This window comes from Terrapene carolina, unplaced genomic scaffold, assembly GCF_002925995.2.
Source record: "Terrapene carolina triunguis isolate 2854851 unplaced genomic scaffold, T_m_triunguis-2.0 Scaffold210, whole genome shotgun sequence".
Lineage (NCBI taxonomy): Eukaryota > Metazoa > Chordata > Testudines > Emydidae > Terrapene > Terrapene triunguis.
The window spans coordinates 51269519-51286384 of record NW_020664561.1 but is presented as its reverse complement, the minus strand read 5'-3'; the positions used below and the strand labels follow the sequence as shown (position 1 = coordinate 51286384).

General features: G+C 40.4%; 1 protein-coding gene across 2 annotated transcripts in view; it reads left to right on the top strand.

The window, feature by feature from the left end:
- LOC112121707 (VWFA and cache domain-containing protein 1) overlaps positions 1–16866 on the top strand; it is a 199782-nt gene that overhangs the window by 138057 nt on the left and 44859 nt on the right. For both annotated transcript variants that reach the window (XM_026655677.2, XM_026655676.2), the window contains exons 5-11: positions 30–156; positions 3131–3275; positions 4652–4868; positions 9657–9806; positions 11000–11233; positions 14675–14824; positions 15402–15525. In XM_026655677.2, coding sequence (XP_026511462.1) covers positions 30–156; positions 3131–3275; positions 4652–4868; positions 9657–9806; positions 11000–11233; positions 14675–14824; positions 15402–15525 — 1147 coding nt within the window. The remainder of the gene's footprint in view (positions 1–29; positions 157–3130; positions 3276–4651; positions 4869–9656; positions 9807–10999; positions 11234–14674; positions 14825–15401; positions 15526–16866) is intronic.

Below are 16866 nucleotides of genomic sequence, written 5' to 3'. Positions count from 1 at the left end.
CATTCATTTTTTTCCTTTTCACTCCGTAGTTCTTGCTGACAATCTGAAGTCTAACCCAGGAATTAAATGGCAATACTTTAGCTCAGAAGAAGGCATTTTTACTGTGTTTCCAGCACACAAGTTCCGGTGTAAGGGAAGTTACGAACACCGTAGCAGGTATGATTTTATTCTTTTTGTGTTCAGATGAAACCAAGTGCTAAAATTATATTCTCAAAATATTGTTTTCAATCCAGCGTCCCGTTTTTTCTAAAAAGTCCTCATGAACGTTGACTCTTTAGGTTGTTCTAAAAATCAGCAAATCAAACTTTCAGTAGAGATTTTACTTGGAAGGATAAAATAAGATTATCCCCAGACACACACACCTCTCCCTAGCTTCAGCTTAATAACCTTAACAGCCAGTAAACATTTGTAAGTAATGCCTCAGCCTGCTAACATTTCATAGATGGTAGAGAAATGCAGAAGATGGTAGAAAATCAGTTCTTCATTTTCTGCTAGGAAGCTTACTTGAAACTGAACAATAAATAAGCTAGGGAATGACTAGGGAATAAGCGGTTGGATGATTCAGATAGCCATGCTAATAATCTGTTTATGATGTAACCCTGTTGGAAAGTAGTTTCAGTACAATTTCTTTCCTCCCTGGGCTCTAGTGCCCTTCACTATATGAACTTAGCACCAATGCGTAGAGCAACCTGGTGAGAGGTTGTAATATTAAGTTATTCCTACAATTGAATTTCACATCCACCATTTTGAAATTTATACTCCTTTGCAAGTGCTGTAATGCAGAGTTACTGGGCCTGATCTTGCAATCCTTTCTTGGAAGGAACTCCCCACTCATTGCAGTGGGAAGTTCTGCCTGTCTGGAGACTGCAGGATTGAGGCCTACTTCCCTTCTGTAGAAAGGCCTCTGAATGGTTTTTTAAATGCATGGTTAACATTGGAAGTAATGGACTACTTAGGAAGGCCTTACAGCTTTGTAATTTGCTTGCCAGCATACGAAGGCACCTCGTGGTGGTCTTTTGAGAAAATCTAGTCGCCTTTGACTCTCTCCTTGTATATTAACTAACCTTGCTGGATAATGAATCTTACTGAGGAGATATTAGTTCATACAGGAATATTTCCATATAAGAGAGAGACGATCATAGAGACTGAAAAATGTTTTTTGCTTATCTGTCAAAATTGAGCAATCTAATCTAATATGTAGGTGTTCACCCCATAGTCATCATCATATGATCTGAGTGGCTGGGCTTGTTTGAACATACTGTGGTCTGAGAAGGGTGTGGTGTAAAGATTGAGAGCCAAGAATACTTGAGTTCTAATCTCAGATCTGACAAAGACTTCCTCTGACCTTGTGCAAATTACTCAATCTCTGCTTCAATTTCTCCATAAGTAAATTAGAGATATTTTTTACCGGTATTTACCTGAGAGGGTTTGTTGGATGAACTAGTTAACCTTTAAGTGCTTTGAAGGTCAGAAGTACTGTGTAAATGATAGATATTAATACCACTGTAGAGCTGCAGCCTATTCTATAATTAAGAACTGGTTTGTGCCAGCTGTTTATTTCAATGCCTTTTCTAAAATATTCTGCATTTCCTCTAAGATGACTTCTGTGGGTGATTTTGATGTCCTAAAAATTAGATCCCAAAACTCATGCTTAAAGTCAAGTAGTTTTAGGTCTACGTTAACAGGGAAAAGGGTTCTATTGTTTTTACTTCTTATTCAAGATCCTTCTAATTTGTTCCAGCTTTGAGACCCTGAAAAGAGATCTTTGGTAAATCTTTCTCACATACCTCACGGTATCAAACTATATCTGAACATTTCACCAAGTAGTATATTTTGATGTTGGCAAACATACACACGAAAACGCTAAGTGCCTTTAGCAGACTTTGACAAATTTTGATAATCCAGTTTAAAAATGCACAGATAAGAAGAGCTTGTGGAGCATGACCTATGTGCATTACATTCCAGTGCATTCATAGAAAAGCCCTTCCTGGCAGGAGCCTTATTCTCATTGTGATAAACCAAACCTACTGTGCTAACGCAATTATACACAGCTTGCACAGATTTTTACTTGTCATGTAACCAGCAAACATCCAGTATTGTATTTATCTCTCCATATGGCCAAGATTGACTGCATCAAGCGTTCATCATGAGGCAGTTACTCCTTGTCACTCTTACTCATTCTGTTTCCAAAATTTTTGTGCTGTGTATGCTGAGATAGTTACAGACAGTATCCCCGAACACTGTCACTGCTGATGCTTTAACGAAACAGGTCATTCACTGCAAGTTGCTGGTTGATAACTAAGGCCGAATGTTCCAAAATTAGGGCCTAAAATTGGGCACCTACTTAAATAGACACCCAAATACGAGACCTGATTATTAGTGGTGCTGAGCACCCACAACTCTCATTAGCGTCAGTGGGAGGTTGAGCGTTCAGCATCTCTAAAGATCAAGCCCTTTTTATTTAAGTGCCTTAATCAGGATTTAGGTGCCTAATCTGCAGGTACTCACACTTGACCATTTGGTCTAAATATTCTAGCCACGGTGTCAGTTGTGTGGATCATTCTATAGTAGCTGAAATCTTCTTTTAGTCAGTTATTGTGCAGGGGACTTGTTCAGACTGTGTCACTGAGTTAATACACTTTTACAAAAATTACAGGTTGCAGAACCTCTGGACGTCCATCTGCCAAAACAGTCATTGTGTGGCCTTGTTATTGTCCTTCCTCTTCCCTGTCATTTGTCAGTTGTCATTGCATGATGTATGAAATTAGGCTCCAATCGTGCAAACACTTATGTGCAAACTTAACTTGACTTGCATGAATTGTCCCTTTGACTTCAGTGGAACTACTCAAAGGCATGAAGTAAAAAGTAAGTGTTGCAGGATTGTAAACTCTTTGGGGCACGGACCTTATCTCACTCTCTTTGTGAACCCTGTTACCTGACTAATGCTTCCTAGCCCTGCAACTCTACTCGTAAACTCATCAGGTTAAGTTTTCAAGGTATTCTTCGCTAATGTAAAATTTCATGAAGCCAAGCAATTATTCCTTTTTTCTTTTCCTTTTATTTAGTAAACTACTATGGAAACTGTAAGCTGAGAGGTCATCATGATGTCAATATGTTTGTGTCATTTCAGGCCTGTCTATGTCTCTACGGTTAGACCCCAGTCTAAGCACATAGTTATCATTGTGGACCATGGGGCTTCAGTCACAGAGACACAACTTCAAATTGCCAAAGATGCAGCTCAGGTTATTCTGAGCTCTATAGATGAACATGATAAGGTGAGGTTGCACTAAGCCACTGTGTGTCTTTCCTTAGTTTTAACCATCCTTGGAGGGGTGGGGGGGTTGTTTACATTTTCATTTTTGCATTTATCTAAAACAAAATCATATTTCTGAGTTATTTATCTGTAATGCTTTCAGCTTTTTAGGAGACGTTTTGTAACCATTTTTGTAATGGGAAGCATTGAGAATACAGTGCATTAGGTACAGGACCAGATGTTAGGAGAGCTGTGTACTAATCCCAACTCTACCATTTGGCACACTAAGTGGCCTTGGGCAAATCATTTAACCTCTGAGACCATTTTCCAGGCTGTGAAATGAAGATAATTTACTTCACTACCTTACGGGGATGGTGTGAAACATAATTAATGTCTGCAAAGCTCCTAGAGAGTTTAGATAAGAGAAGAGCATGGCTAAAGCACAGGGGCTGGGTTCCATTTTGCAGCTATGTTGCAGACATTCTGCATGATATTGGGGTCACTTTATCTTTCTCTGCCTTAATTTTCTTCATCTGTAATATATGTATAAGACTTAATGCATGGAAAGAGTTTTAAAATTCTATGGTAGAAGGTACTATGGTTCCAATTCAGCAGAACACTTAAGTATGCGCTTAAAGTTAAGCATGTGCTTAAGTGTTTTGCTGAATCAGGGGTTAAATGAATGAGAAATATTTATTATAAGTTAAAACAAAACTTTTATTAATTATGCAGTAACTTGGTAATTTTGAAATCTGTTTTACAGGCACACATTTACTGCTGTTGCGGTATGCAGCGGTGTTCTTATTCTGTCACTACTTTTGCATCAATCATAGCTCATAGCAAAGTATGCCACTTATTTCATAAACTATCTTACTGATACATTTAATAGTGCAAGGATTATCACTGCTTTCTTTAACTTATCTACAGGATAAAAAGTGGTGGTGAATTTGGCTCACGTTCAATAAAATATTAAAAGTACAGTAAGTTAGTATAGAGCTCATTATGTTTGCCTATGGAAATTTCCTAGTTTTTTCCCACAAGCGCTCCATTTTTCTGTAGGCACTGGAGATTTATTGAAAATGCTCTCTGCAGATTTTGGGTTGAGATATCTATAGCTTGCTTAGATTTTTTGCCTATGAGAGTATGGTAACTATTATGTGTGAGCAGAATGAAGCAGATTTCATCTGAGAAAAAAAGGCTAAAGTCTCTTTTTACCTTAATCATCATAAGTCTAATCCATTTCAAATGTGATGGATTTATGCCTCAAGCATTTTATTTTTTAACAATTGGTTTTAAATCCACAGAAACTCTTCCGTTGGCTTATCATTTGTGTGCTATATCAGTACATAAAGAATTATAAATGGTAAAATAATCCAATATATTTTCTTCTCTTTTAAGATCTCAGTGCTAACCGTGGCAGACACAGTAAGAACCTGCTCACTGGATCAGTGCTATAAGACATTTTTGTCTCCTGCCACTAGTGAGACAAAAAGGAAGATGTCCACCTTCGTTAGCAGTATAAAATCATCCGACAACCCTACCCAGCATGCAGTGGGATTTCAAAAGGCTTTTCAATTAATACGAAATACAAACAATGGCACAAAACTCCAAGGAAGTAAGTCTGTTTTTATAAAATCCTTTATATTATTTTTTTTAAGTTTACATATTTCTTTTTTGTCTGAATTGCTCACATTGACAGGAGCCTGGGCAGGGCAATGTCTTATTAAAAGTATTTACCATGTCGCTCAAATAGCATATACTGGATTTTAAATCCACTTACTTAGTGGCTGCTGAAATTGTCCATTACATTTCATTTGCTTCTTCCACCCACTTCCCTTATTATCTGTAATATGTAATTATGGGGATGAGTTGCCAGATCTTTGAATTATTTCCCAGATGTGGATCCTTTTTAATGGTAATCATTAGCACAGCAAACTTCTTTCACTGCCAGGTAAAATTCCCATTTGCACAGATGTGCTCTGGCTATGTAAAATCCTTGGGAACATATTAATATTTCTCATAAAAAAACCATTCACAGAGAACAACCACTGTGCCTGAAATATATGATATGATATTTATATGTATATGTGAGGGTGGCCTTACTGTATTCTCACTCATCAAAGAAAATCTGCTTGAATTTGTGTGTGTAAAGACATGTAGAGTTACTCATATCTAGTCCCATGCTTTCTATTTGACTTCACATTGTTTCGAATGGGCACTGGAGAGACCCTTAACTGAAACTTACTATTAAGAAAAGAAAGCAATAACACACATCCAAGGAGCCTAGTGCTCGACCCGGAGCAATGGAGTGAACTGTGCTCCCATTTCACTTTGTACGCCTCTAGATTGGTAAGCACTCGGGTCTGTTGAGCTATAGGCCCAACATATCTGAAGCTATCTTGTATTTATGTCTAGTTCAGCTCAAACATAGGTTTTGTCAAGGGCAGGCTTTTAACTTGTGACAAAGTGAGGGAAGGGTAGCGGCCTGGTGATGATAAATCTAATGCAGCTGACGTTGGCTGGAATAAGTCTTGCTTAGTTATCATTAGTTATTTCAAAGAACGTTGGCAATAGATTCTTGCTTATGTACGTAGCATTCCATGTGTATTGGAAATAGAAGACACTGGTATATTCTGCAGTGTGAAAACACATGGGTTTATTTCAGTTTCATGAATAATACTTGTTATATTTTAGGCACTGGTACATAAGGACACATTATTGAAGCTCAAAGTACAATACACAGTCTCTCCTTTTAAGGCTATGTGTGAGAACAAAAGAATTTTTAAGATTTATAATGTGTACAACAAACCTGAGAGCCTGAGCGACAGGACACAATGATTCTGAGAAGAGGATGTGTGATGCACTTCCATTTTCTTGTAAACAATCTTCTTGTCTATTTTTTGTTTCTGGTACAAAAAGAAACAAGATAATATTATTCTTTTTTACTGTGAATTTTTAATGTTCTGTTCCCTAAAAGGATCTGCAGGCGTGTCAGAGAAACCATTCACATGCAGAAAAGTAAATTAATAATGGAAAAAACTGAGGCATTCCTGGTGTGTAAGATAAGAATTATACTGAAAAGATGGACGTTTCTGCGTTCCCCAGCCTTCTGACAATATTTATTATATTGGTGTCACCAGCAGCTCAGTAATTATTTTATGTTCATGTGGTGCCTTTAATCCCAAAGTATTATAAAGTGCTTTGCAAACGGTATATATACACCACAGCCACAAAACTCCTGTAGCTTCTGGATTTACAGGACACACCAGGTGGACGAGTAATGCACAGCCTGCTCCACAAGTGGAGAAAATTTAAAGACCGGGCTCTTGGGAGAGTTAAGGGCTTTGTATTGAAAAAAAAAAAAATTTTTTTTTACCCCAGTGCTATTGTAGGAAGGAAAATGTGGTTCATTAACTGTGTAGGAGAACCGGCTAATTGTCATAAAACCTTTCCCGGAAATAAGAGGATACTCCTGGAGGAGTGTTTTTTTTAAACCAGATTAGATTTAAAAGCTGTCTCTAGTTAAAGAGTGAGGGTGAGGGGAGGGGGGAAATAAAAAAGGAAAGGAGAATAGAAGTTTCAGGTGCTTCTTTGCATCAAAAAACACTTTTGATTTAAATCGTTTTCAGGCCATTAGTTCAGAACACACAAAACAGCAAACTGATGTTCGAAAATATATATATTTTTTAAATCAGTCGGGCAAGACTTGACATTTCCACCAAAGCAAGGGAATTGAGAGGTAAGCTAGCAGTCTTTCAGAAATATGCTTCAGTGTGCTTTGGTATTGTAGGACCGATGTATGATCCCTAACTGATACATAAGATGCTTTAAATGCTGAACTATAGGATGGAGCGTAAGCATTCATTTGAATTTCCTTGAGGCTTTGAGATAGGCCGTTAACATAAGACATTCTTTACAGCTTGAAAAATATGTTGATATGTGTTCAGTCTAAGTAGGGCAAAATGACTTAGTGATGAATGGTAAGTATGTGTCATGTCTTATTCTTCAAACTTATAACATATAATGTTGCATTTCCATAGTGCCTTCCATCCTTTAGGATCCCAAAGATCAAGTGGTGGTGGTGGTGTTTGTTATTGTATTACCATACTACATAGGAGCCCTAGTCATGGACCCCATTGTGCTAGGAGCTGTACAAACACATAAGCCATGGATTAAATTCTGACTGCCCCAGCACTGGAGGGGGTGAGGGTGTAAGAATCTCTTTCCCCCACATTACCATTGTACACCCATTCACATAGGGAGCCAGAATGCCGACAAGGAAGTCATCTCAAGTTAGTGTGACCAGAAACATTCCACCCCAAAATCCTAGAATATCAGGGTTGAAAGGGACCTTAGTAGATCATCTAGTCCAACCCCCTGCTCAAAGCAGGACTAATCCCCAACTATTTTTTTTGCCCCAGATCCCTAAATAGCCCCCTCAAGGATTGAACTCACAACCCTGGGTTTAGCAGGCCAATGCTCAAACCACTGATTTGCTTCACCAGGGCTTCTGAACAAGAAATTTTGCAACAACAACAAAATGATTATTTTTGAAACCAGGCAAAAGTGTACTTTATTTTCTCTACTGAAGATTTCATGACATTATCAGATATGCTACACTAAAAATGCAGGTGCTGTGAGCTGCTGGGAAATGCAGAATCAAACTCACTCCAATTTATCAACTTCCTTCAAGTGTGAATACCAGAACTGGACACAGTATTCCACAGTGTCACATCAGTGCATAATAAAGAGTTAATATAACCTTCTTACTCCTCCTCATCACCAGCCCCTGCCCTATAGCCTAGTGCCTAGCCAACTTTTTCCTGCTGAAGAGATGAGAAATAACATTGTTCGGATTTCTTTTGTTCCTCTTCACTGACTCACAGGCCGCGTAATGAGAGCATTCCTGCTGCAGTTGGGGCTTTTGCAAACCATAGAGGGGCCACAAAGTTTGCTCTGTGGACTGTAACTATTCAGTAAATGAGTCAAACTCACCCAGTTGCTCCTGGAGTTCCTTTGCAAAAGAAAAATGGGGAGAAGCAGAAAACAGTTCAGTGTACGTCCACTTAGCTACAAATTGAAGAGGGTGAAAGGGACCCTTTCTTTACTGAATAGCATAAATAAGGGTGATGGCTACTGAGTGCCACAGAGCCTTCTCTGACTATTCAATCTGTGAGTTAGCCCCATGCATATTTCTCCAGACAGTAGAAGGACAAATTCTGTTCTTGCTTTAATAATTTTAACAAGAAGCTTCATGGCCGCAACTAATTAGTAAAATATGTGTGTGTGTGACACACACGATTCTCCTCTACTAATATGATATCTGCTATGAAATGTTCAGTAACACTACTTAAATAATGATCCATATTCCATTTCAGTTTCAATGCAGAGTCCTTTTATGTGTCCATTTCCTTTCATTCTGTGTAACTATGGAAGAGGGTTATGGTTTTGGGGGGGATACGAAATAGTAACGGGGGAACCTATTTAAATTTCAACAATGTAAAAGCAGCACAGCTCAGATCTAGCAAATGCTAATATATGCTATTATAAATGGGGTCGTATTGGGAATAGGTGGGAGACATGGTGGGTGATCACAGACAGGTGGTGGCCAAAGTACAAACGGAGGTATAAGAGTTACTTTTACAGGCAGCTGCTGACAACTGCCACTAGTGCAGTAACCCTCCACACAACTCCTGTGTTAGCTGGAAAGCCACCAAGAGCTCTTTAAATATAGGAATCACTCAAGTGCATCCATCCCTGGGGTGGGACATAGCAGACATTTCACTATTTAGCAGTGTTTGACAAAAAGTGAAGAATACTCCAACCAGCCAAAATGGCATGGAGATCTAAGGTAGGCAAAATGTAATTACTTATAGGGAAATTTTATTATTGGGGGCTAACACCCCAACTCCTGCCACAGGACCTTGAGTAACTACATGCACCTTAGGTCTCAGCTAAGAGAAAGCTCAGGGCTGTCCCTGTGGGATGAAGCTGTCCCTCTCAAGGGAGGAGTGTCACTGTACTGAATCACCAAAACAACTTCCTGCAGGACTCTGTGTTCCTTGATTGTTTCCCTTCCATGTTCTGACCAGGACAGAACTTGTCTAGCCCAAGAAATCACAGCCTGGACTAGAAAACTATATAGTGTGTTAGAATGTGTGAGCTGAAACTCGTGAATCTTTGTTAGCTGAAACTGGGGGAACTGAAAGTGCATTGGGAATTATAAAGGCCTTCACAACCACACAGTGAGTGTTTTCATGCATTTCATCCACTCTTATAAGTAAGGTTGCTGATAACTTCACATTTATCTTCTTTTACTGATATAAGGATTTTTACTGCATTGCTGAATGTCTCGAGTAAATTGGAATCTAATATACTGTTTGCCATATATATTTCTGATTAGATACAGATATGGTCATAATTTATCTGTCAGCTGGGATTACATCAAAAGATGCTTCAGATGATGATAAAAAGGCTACTCTCCGTGTCATCAATGAAGAAAATAGTTTCCTCAATAACTCAGTAATGATTCTCACTTATGCACTCATGAACGGTAAGAAATGTGTGCCAAATTTCTGGTAGATTAAAATTCTCTAGTAACCCGGTGCAGTGTTATTCTGTGTCTGTTTGAAAGGGTCAAAAGTGAGTTTTGGCCCTTAGAATCCAGAGGTCATTCCCCAGATTATAACAGTTTCCTATTTGGGGCATAAAACTACTTAGTCATATGTTTGCAAACCTAAATTCAAATGATCTGATTTATATATGTTGCCTGAAATGCTGAATGCCAAGCACCATGGGGCAAATTCAATACATGGTGTAACCATAGACTTTGCTGGAGCCTCACCCTCTGACACCAAGACTGAATTTGGAAGAGTTTCCCTATTAAGGCCCCAACTCAGCAAACACGTAAGTGTTTAGCTCCTATTGATATTGATGGGATTTAAGTCTGAGCTTGAAGTCAAGCATGTGCTTAAGTGCTTTGCTGAACTGGGGCTTAAGCCAAGAATAAAGTTAAAGGTACGCACACTGACCCAGTGGAATCATAGTCCTTTTTTCAAAAATATCTGTAGCACAGAAAGCAGTAGACTGTCATATTAGCATGGGTTGTACACACACCCCATCCAGGGAAGCTTATACCTGGCCACGGAGAATGTGCATGCAACCCACACTAACACACTGTGTGGCTATATAGCAGATGAAATTCCCATTTGGGTCCCCACTTTCAAGAATTCCCTTTGTTAGGTCATCTGCAGGGACTGAATCCTGGCAGATCTGTATCTAAAAGCATGAGACACTGTTGCTTGAGCTAAAGGACAAGGTCTATTAACTCCAAGGCTGCATAGCAGATTAATAAATCTCTACATGGACTAGTCACTGGTGGGAGACAATGGGATACACAAAGCTCTCTGTTTAAAAAAAAAAAAGGGTAAAAAATATCTAAATAGTGACATGGAGCAACCATCTTGAGTTTCTGTACAGTGGAACATTATCTGAGTGGACACCTTTTAAATCCTGTAGTGACTGATTATACCTACATTATAATTCACCCAACCAGTATTAGTCACTAAACAGTACTCCACACTTCCACTTAAATAGGCATTCACCGTGTTCAGACTAACTGCATGAGTTGGCAACACAAAGTACGTACTGTACTGTAGTTTTAATTTGGAGTAAGATGTAGGAGACTCAACTGAAATTAAATTTCTTACTTTCTCCTCCCTCATCCTGGCAATATCTCTTTTTCAGAGGGAGTGACAGGCTTAAAAGAACTGGCATTTCTCCGAGATCTGGCAGAACAGAACTCAGTGAAGTATGGAGTGCCTGATCGAACTGCCTTACCTGTGATCAAGGGGAGTATGATGGTCTTGAACCAGCTCAGTAACTTGGAAACCACAGTGGGTCGATTTTATACAAACCTCCCCAACCGAATGGTTGATGAGGCAGTCTTCAGTCTGCCCTTCTCAGATGAAATGGGAGACGGTAAGTGCTTAGAAAATCTGAAATTGAGCAGGTAAAAAAAGAGAGGTTAGGCTTCCGTCTGCCTGCCTGCCTGCCTGCCCGTCCCCAGGTTTCTAGCCAACAGATAAGGTGGTGCTTTTAGGATGGTCCCTAAGGGATGTGTAAAATTAAGTCCTTCTTGCAGGGATTACATGTAAAGTTTTACGCCCACCGGGGCCTGTTTATGGAAAGTGTGGGTAAGGTGACATTTAATGGATGTAGATTGAAGGGTGAATTGTCTCTCAGGGGCATACTGATACAGCGTCAGTCATTTGGATTTGTATAGGAAACTCCTCTGTGCTTGTGGGAGCACGGTTCCAGGCTGAAATGGTAGCCCTGGCCGCCCCTGCACTCCAGTTGGCCCATTCAGAGCTGGTGTTGCCCTCTAAGCAGACCACGGGTGCATAGGACAGCATAATGGAGGAAGTGGCATTCCTGTCAGATGCCAAAATCCCCCTTCCTTCCTCAGATACTGGAGCCATGCACACAACTTCATGAGGGCTTGTTCCTGCTGGACATTTCCTTCTTCTTTTCCTTCCTTCCCCACAGTAGCTGAGGTATGGAGCGGCATCTCACCAAACAGCTTAGCAGCTGCTCTGGACTCTTTACCCAACACCTTCCCAGGTTTGGAAGCGTAGGACTCCAGGAGGTTCCAGCAGTCATACAGGGTTAGGGAAGGACCCCGCATATCAGGTGGAACTGCTAAACATTTGACCAGATTCCCTGTTCTGATTAAGCTGTGCTCAAAAAAGACGTAGGAATGTGGTTGTCCTCAGCACAAGACAGGGCCGCCTGAAGCCTGGCATGAATGGCCATTCCGGAAGCCAGGTATCAGCAGCAACATCCTGGTTACTACACCATGTTTGCCTGGGGGCCAGGAGTAGGATGAAATCGGAGTCTCTATGATGGCTGTACATCAATGGAGTGTTTCCCCAAATACATTGCCCAGATCCACCAGTTACAGACCACTTTGTGCTGATATAGCGCAGTTGTGGACGTGAATCTGACCTGTTGCTTAAACCCTGTATAAACCCTAATGTTCACATGTTTTATTTTACTTGGTTGCAATAGAGAAATCAGATGGAACTATGCAGAAGATGAGGGGATGATGTCATGTGTAAATGTTTGCCTAGGACCGCAAGAAACATGCAGCCAGTCCTGCACAGAGCCCTCATAAAAAGTGATCCAAAGGCCCCGGTGTTCCACATGTGGCCCCTTTCACATGCTTATGGGAGGAGTTGGGACTTGGAGGGTCTTTAATATAGGCTCTTGCACTGGCATGAATGTCATTGTGAGACAGAGTACTAGCCTATAAAGCAATGCTTCTCTGCCTCTGCTCATGTTTCTGTAAAGTGAGGAGGAAAAAACCCTACTTTATAGGGGAGTTGGGAATGGCATTAGTGTTTTCCCAGTGCTTTGAAGATTTACGGTGCTATGTAATTACCAGGGGCGCAAGCTGCAGTGGGCGGCCTGCCGGTCGCTGTGAGGGCGGCAGTCAGGCTGCCTTCGGTGGCGTTTCTGCGGGAGGTCCGCCGGTCCCGCGGTTTTGGCGGCAATTCGGCGGCGGGTATGCCGGCACGGGACCGGCAGATCACCCGCAGAACCGCCACTGAATCCGCGTGACTGGGGCGGACCTCCTGCAGAAACGCCGCCAAAGGCGGCCTGACTGCTGTGCTTGGGGCGGCAAAAAATATAGAGCCGCCCCTGGTAATTACTAACTATTAGAATTAATAAGCTTAACAACTCCTGCATTTCTCTGGACATGGCTTTCCATTTTCTTGTGTGTGATGTTATGGAGGAGGGGTTAAGGAGTATGGCTCAGCAGGGTTTCCAGACCTCTAAGGCAGGTTGTCCTTATTTGCCATCTGATCAGAGTGACTCTTGAGAGTCTGAAGTCCTCCCTGTGTTCTGAGATTGCTCCTGGACATGCTTCTCTCATGCAGAATGATAGCCTAGTTTTCTCTTTTCTCATCACTCTGCGTGATGCATTGCCACTCATCTCTCACACATCCACATCCAAGCATAGTGGAGAAGTTGTACAACATAAGGATTATAAATGGTACAATTGAATAGATTTGGCTTACATAATTAGGAGTGTGCATAGGTTTTTTTATTTTTTTTTAAAAAAACCTCATTTATGGAGATGAATTTGATATCTGTTTTATATTAAAGGGGTGAGTGAGTTTCCATATGACCATGACACAGAAAGTAAGACAGAAATGGACTGCTACATTTTTACCTCAGGCATTGAGAGGTTTCTAAAAATCATTGTAATGCTTTTGGTTATAATACCCAGTACAATGGCTGTGTTGGGATTTAGTTAAGAAGAAGAGGCTGACATACTGCATATATAATCAGATGAGCAAAATTCATCCCAATTCATATTTTACGAGTAAGATTTTTTTATTCTTGTTAACATTTTTATAGGTGCATGGGGGGGGGAAAGTAAAAATACAGACCTTAAGAAAAATACAAAAAAAAAAAAAAAAGAGAGAGAATCTAGGTCCTTTTTATATTAATTCACATTCTTGTCCCTAAGGCATCTAACTGTGTGCCGATGAAGAAACAAAATGTAAAATGCACTGTGTGTTTTAATAACTTATGGTATATTCAATGTACCACTTTAACTCACCACCAGAAAGGTAAAAAGTGGCTAATATGAGGATGGAAGAAGGGGAATACAACTGTTGTAGCATAATTCACTTATTTCCTAAACCTCCACTTCTCAGCCTTCCATCCTGTCACCAAGCCCCGACTCCCACATTTCTACTGTTAAATGCTAGCAGCAGTTCTATATTCTGACGCCAGAAGTGCTGTCAGTAAGAGATGTCAAAGCTGGTAGAGCTTCTGTTATCTTTAATGCTGTTATTTAATCATGGGCTTCAAAGCATTACCATTGTTTGACATCTATCACTGAAAGCATTTATTGAATCAGATGATCATAGTACTACTACTGGTACTTCACTGGGTCACCATGTCACATTGTCCTAGGGAAACAATTGCAACAAATGGGTTAAAATTGCCTTAACTTTTACAGAGGGTTGAATTATACATATTCAATTTGAACTGAATATTGAATTATACATACAAATTCTCAGAACTGTGACTTACGAAGGGAAGCCTACATATGGACTTGATCCAACACCCATTGAAACCTGTGGGAGTCTTTTGACTTCATTGGAAGTTTAATCGGGGCCTACTTGCTAAGTCTTTTAATTTTAGCTTTTGAAAATACTCCTACGTGGTACGGCAGCAACTTTTTGAAAATTGAATATGCTGGACAAAAGGATGTTCACCTGGTTACACAAGTTAACGTCCCCGCTTTTCTATTTAGCACAGAACTGGTGAAGAACATACTTTACGTTAATTAATTGGCAAGTTCATTATTGCTAATGCTTTCTGTGCTCTTCCTTTTATCTCAAGGTCTGATAATGACTGTAAGTAAACCTTGTTACTTTGGAAACATGCTGCTTGGGATTGTGGGAGTGGATGTTAACCTGGCATATATCTTGGAGGATGTGACCTATTATCAAGATTCTTTGGCTTCCTACACATTTCTCATAGACAATAAAGGTGATTTTGTGGTTCAGATACATAAATACATTATCTTCCTGTTTGGTGAAATTAGACTGTAGAAAACCAACTCCTTATTCTGCTCCTTATTTGTAAGTAGAATGGTAAAGTGAACAGTGCCGTTTCTCAACAGATTGTGTGTCAGTTGTTTAAGTAGTTCTGTCTAACAGTAATTGTTGGACAGATAGGGTATATAAGTAGATTTATGGTTTGCGTTTATTATACAGGGGTCTTGATATAAAAATGTTGCTATGAAATAGATTGTTTTCACAGTTGTAGGCCAGAAAGCCAAAACTATAGCTTTTGCAAGTAAATTTGTTTATATTATAAGCTTTTTCACTTTTTATGCCATGGTCATTTTAGTCATTTTTTGTTTGAGTTAATTTACCAAGTTCTTAAAATTTTGTTGTCACTAAACTGCTTTATGATGTGATGGTATGGTTACTGTTAGGGTAGTTTCTTAAGTAAATTGGGGGACTTTCATACATGTAGTCAGTATACTTGTTTTTATGTTCTTTCTCTGCTTATTACATACTGAACCAACACTTGTACTGAACACATTCTTTGTTCTTTTTAGGGTATACTCTTATGCATCCATCCCTTACAAGGCCTTATTTGCTGTCTGAACCACCACTTCACACTGACATCATACATTATGAGAACATTCCAAAATTTGAATTGGTTCGGCAGAACATCCTTAGGTAAGGAAGAACTGAGACTCAAGTCATAGCTTGCTAAGATCAATGATTCACAGGACTCAGAAGTGTTTGTACAAAACCCTTTAATAGGAGCTACTTTATAGAATTATAATTACTGTGTTTAATATTTCTATTGCAGTAGTACCCAGAGATCCCTGCTAGGATCGAGGTCCCATTCTCTTGCCAATGCAGGACTGTGTTTTCTACCACATTATCCATTCTATCCTTAAATGTGCCAAGCGATAGTTTCCACAGCTTCCTTTGGGGGAGACTTCTAATCTAATAGTAGAGCTGATTGTTGGGAAGTTTTCCTTGATACTCAGTCTGGATTTTTCCTTCCTATATTTCAGACAGTAATTTCTAGTTAATACCCTAAATAACTACTCTCACTACATGGGGTTCAAATCAAACTACTGTATGCATATCTGCTGCTTGAAATGTTTCCTCAATCCTTCCAGCCCCTATCCTCCTCCTCCTTAGTAATTTTTGCAGTTCTTTTCTGAACGTTCTCCAGCTTTTAGATCTTTTTCACTGTTTCAGGTGTGGTTAGGCAGGCCATTTGTCCGGTTTTAAGCCGGACAGTCCTCTTTTTCTATGGTTCCCTGTCTGGTACCGAGACAAAATCAGACATGATTTTGTCTTGGATCACGGATGGGAGATACTATTTTGAAGAGTGCTCTACTCTGCCGCCCCCAGTTTGACGTCATATGCACTGTGCCCGTGATGTCACACTGGTGGGGCTCGGAGCAGCGCGCTCTTCAAAATGGCATCCATGCAGTCACACCAGTGGGATCATGGTGGCGCATTCTTCAAAATGGTGTCCTCCTGCAGCGTGACGTCACACGCAGAATGCATGCAAAGTCACACTGGCAGGGGTGGGGATCACACTGGCAGGGGTGGGCCCATACCATTACTGGAAGTGCTGGGAATGGTTGCACCATATCCAGAAAGACCCTGATCCTAATCCACTGAAGTCCTTGGGAGTTTTTCTGTAAACTTCAAAGGGCTTTTGAGTGAAGCTAGGTTTACACTTAAACTGCTAAAGCGGCACAGCTGCGCTGCTGTAGGACTTCAGTGTAGACACTCGCTCCGGCAACGGGAGGGGTTCTTCCATCAACCTAGTAATCTCTACACCGGTGGTTAAGTCTGCTTAACTGTGCTGCTCATGGGTGGGGATCTTTTACACCCCTGAGCAACGTAGCTGGGTCAACCTAACTCATTAGCATATACCTGGCGTTAGACATATGGGGAGAAACTCCTCCCTGCCAGGGCCAGCTTTAGGCACTGCGGAGCCTGATTCGGAAGAGCCAAAGACAGCAGCGGGACTTCGGCGGCAGCTCAATT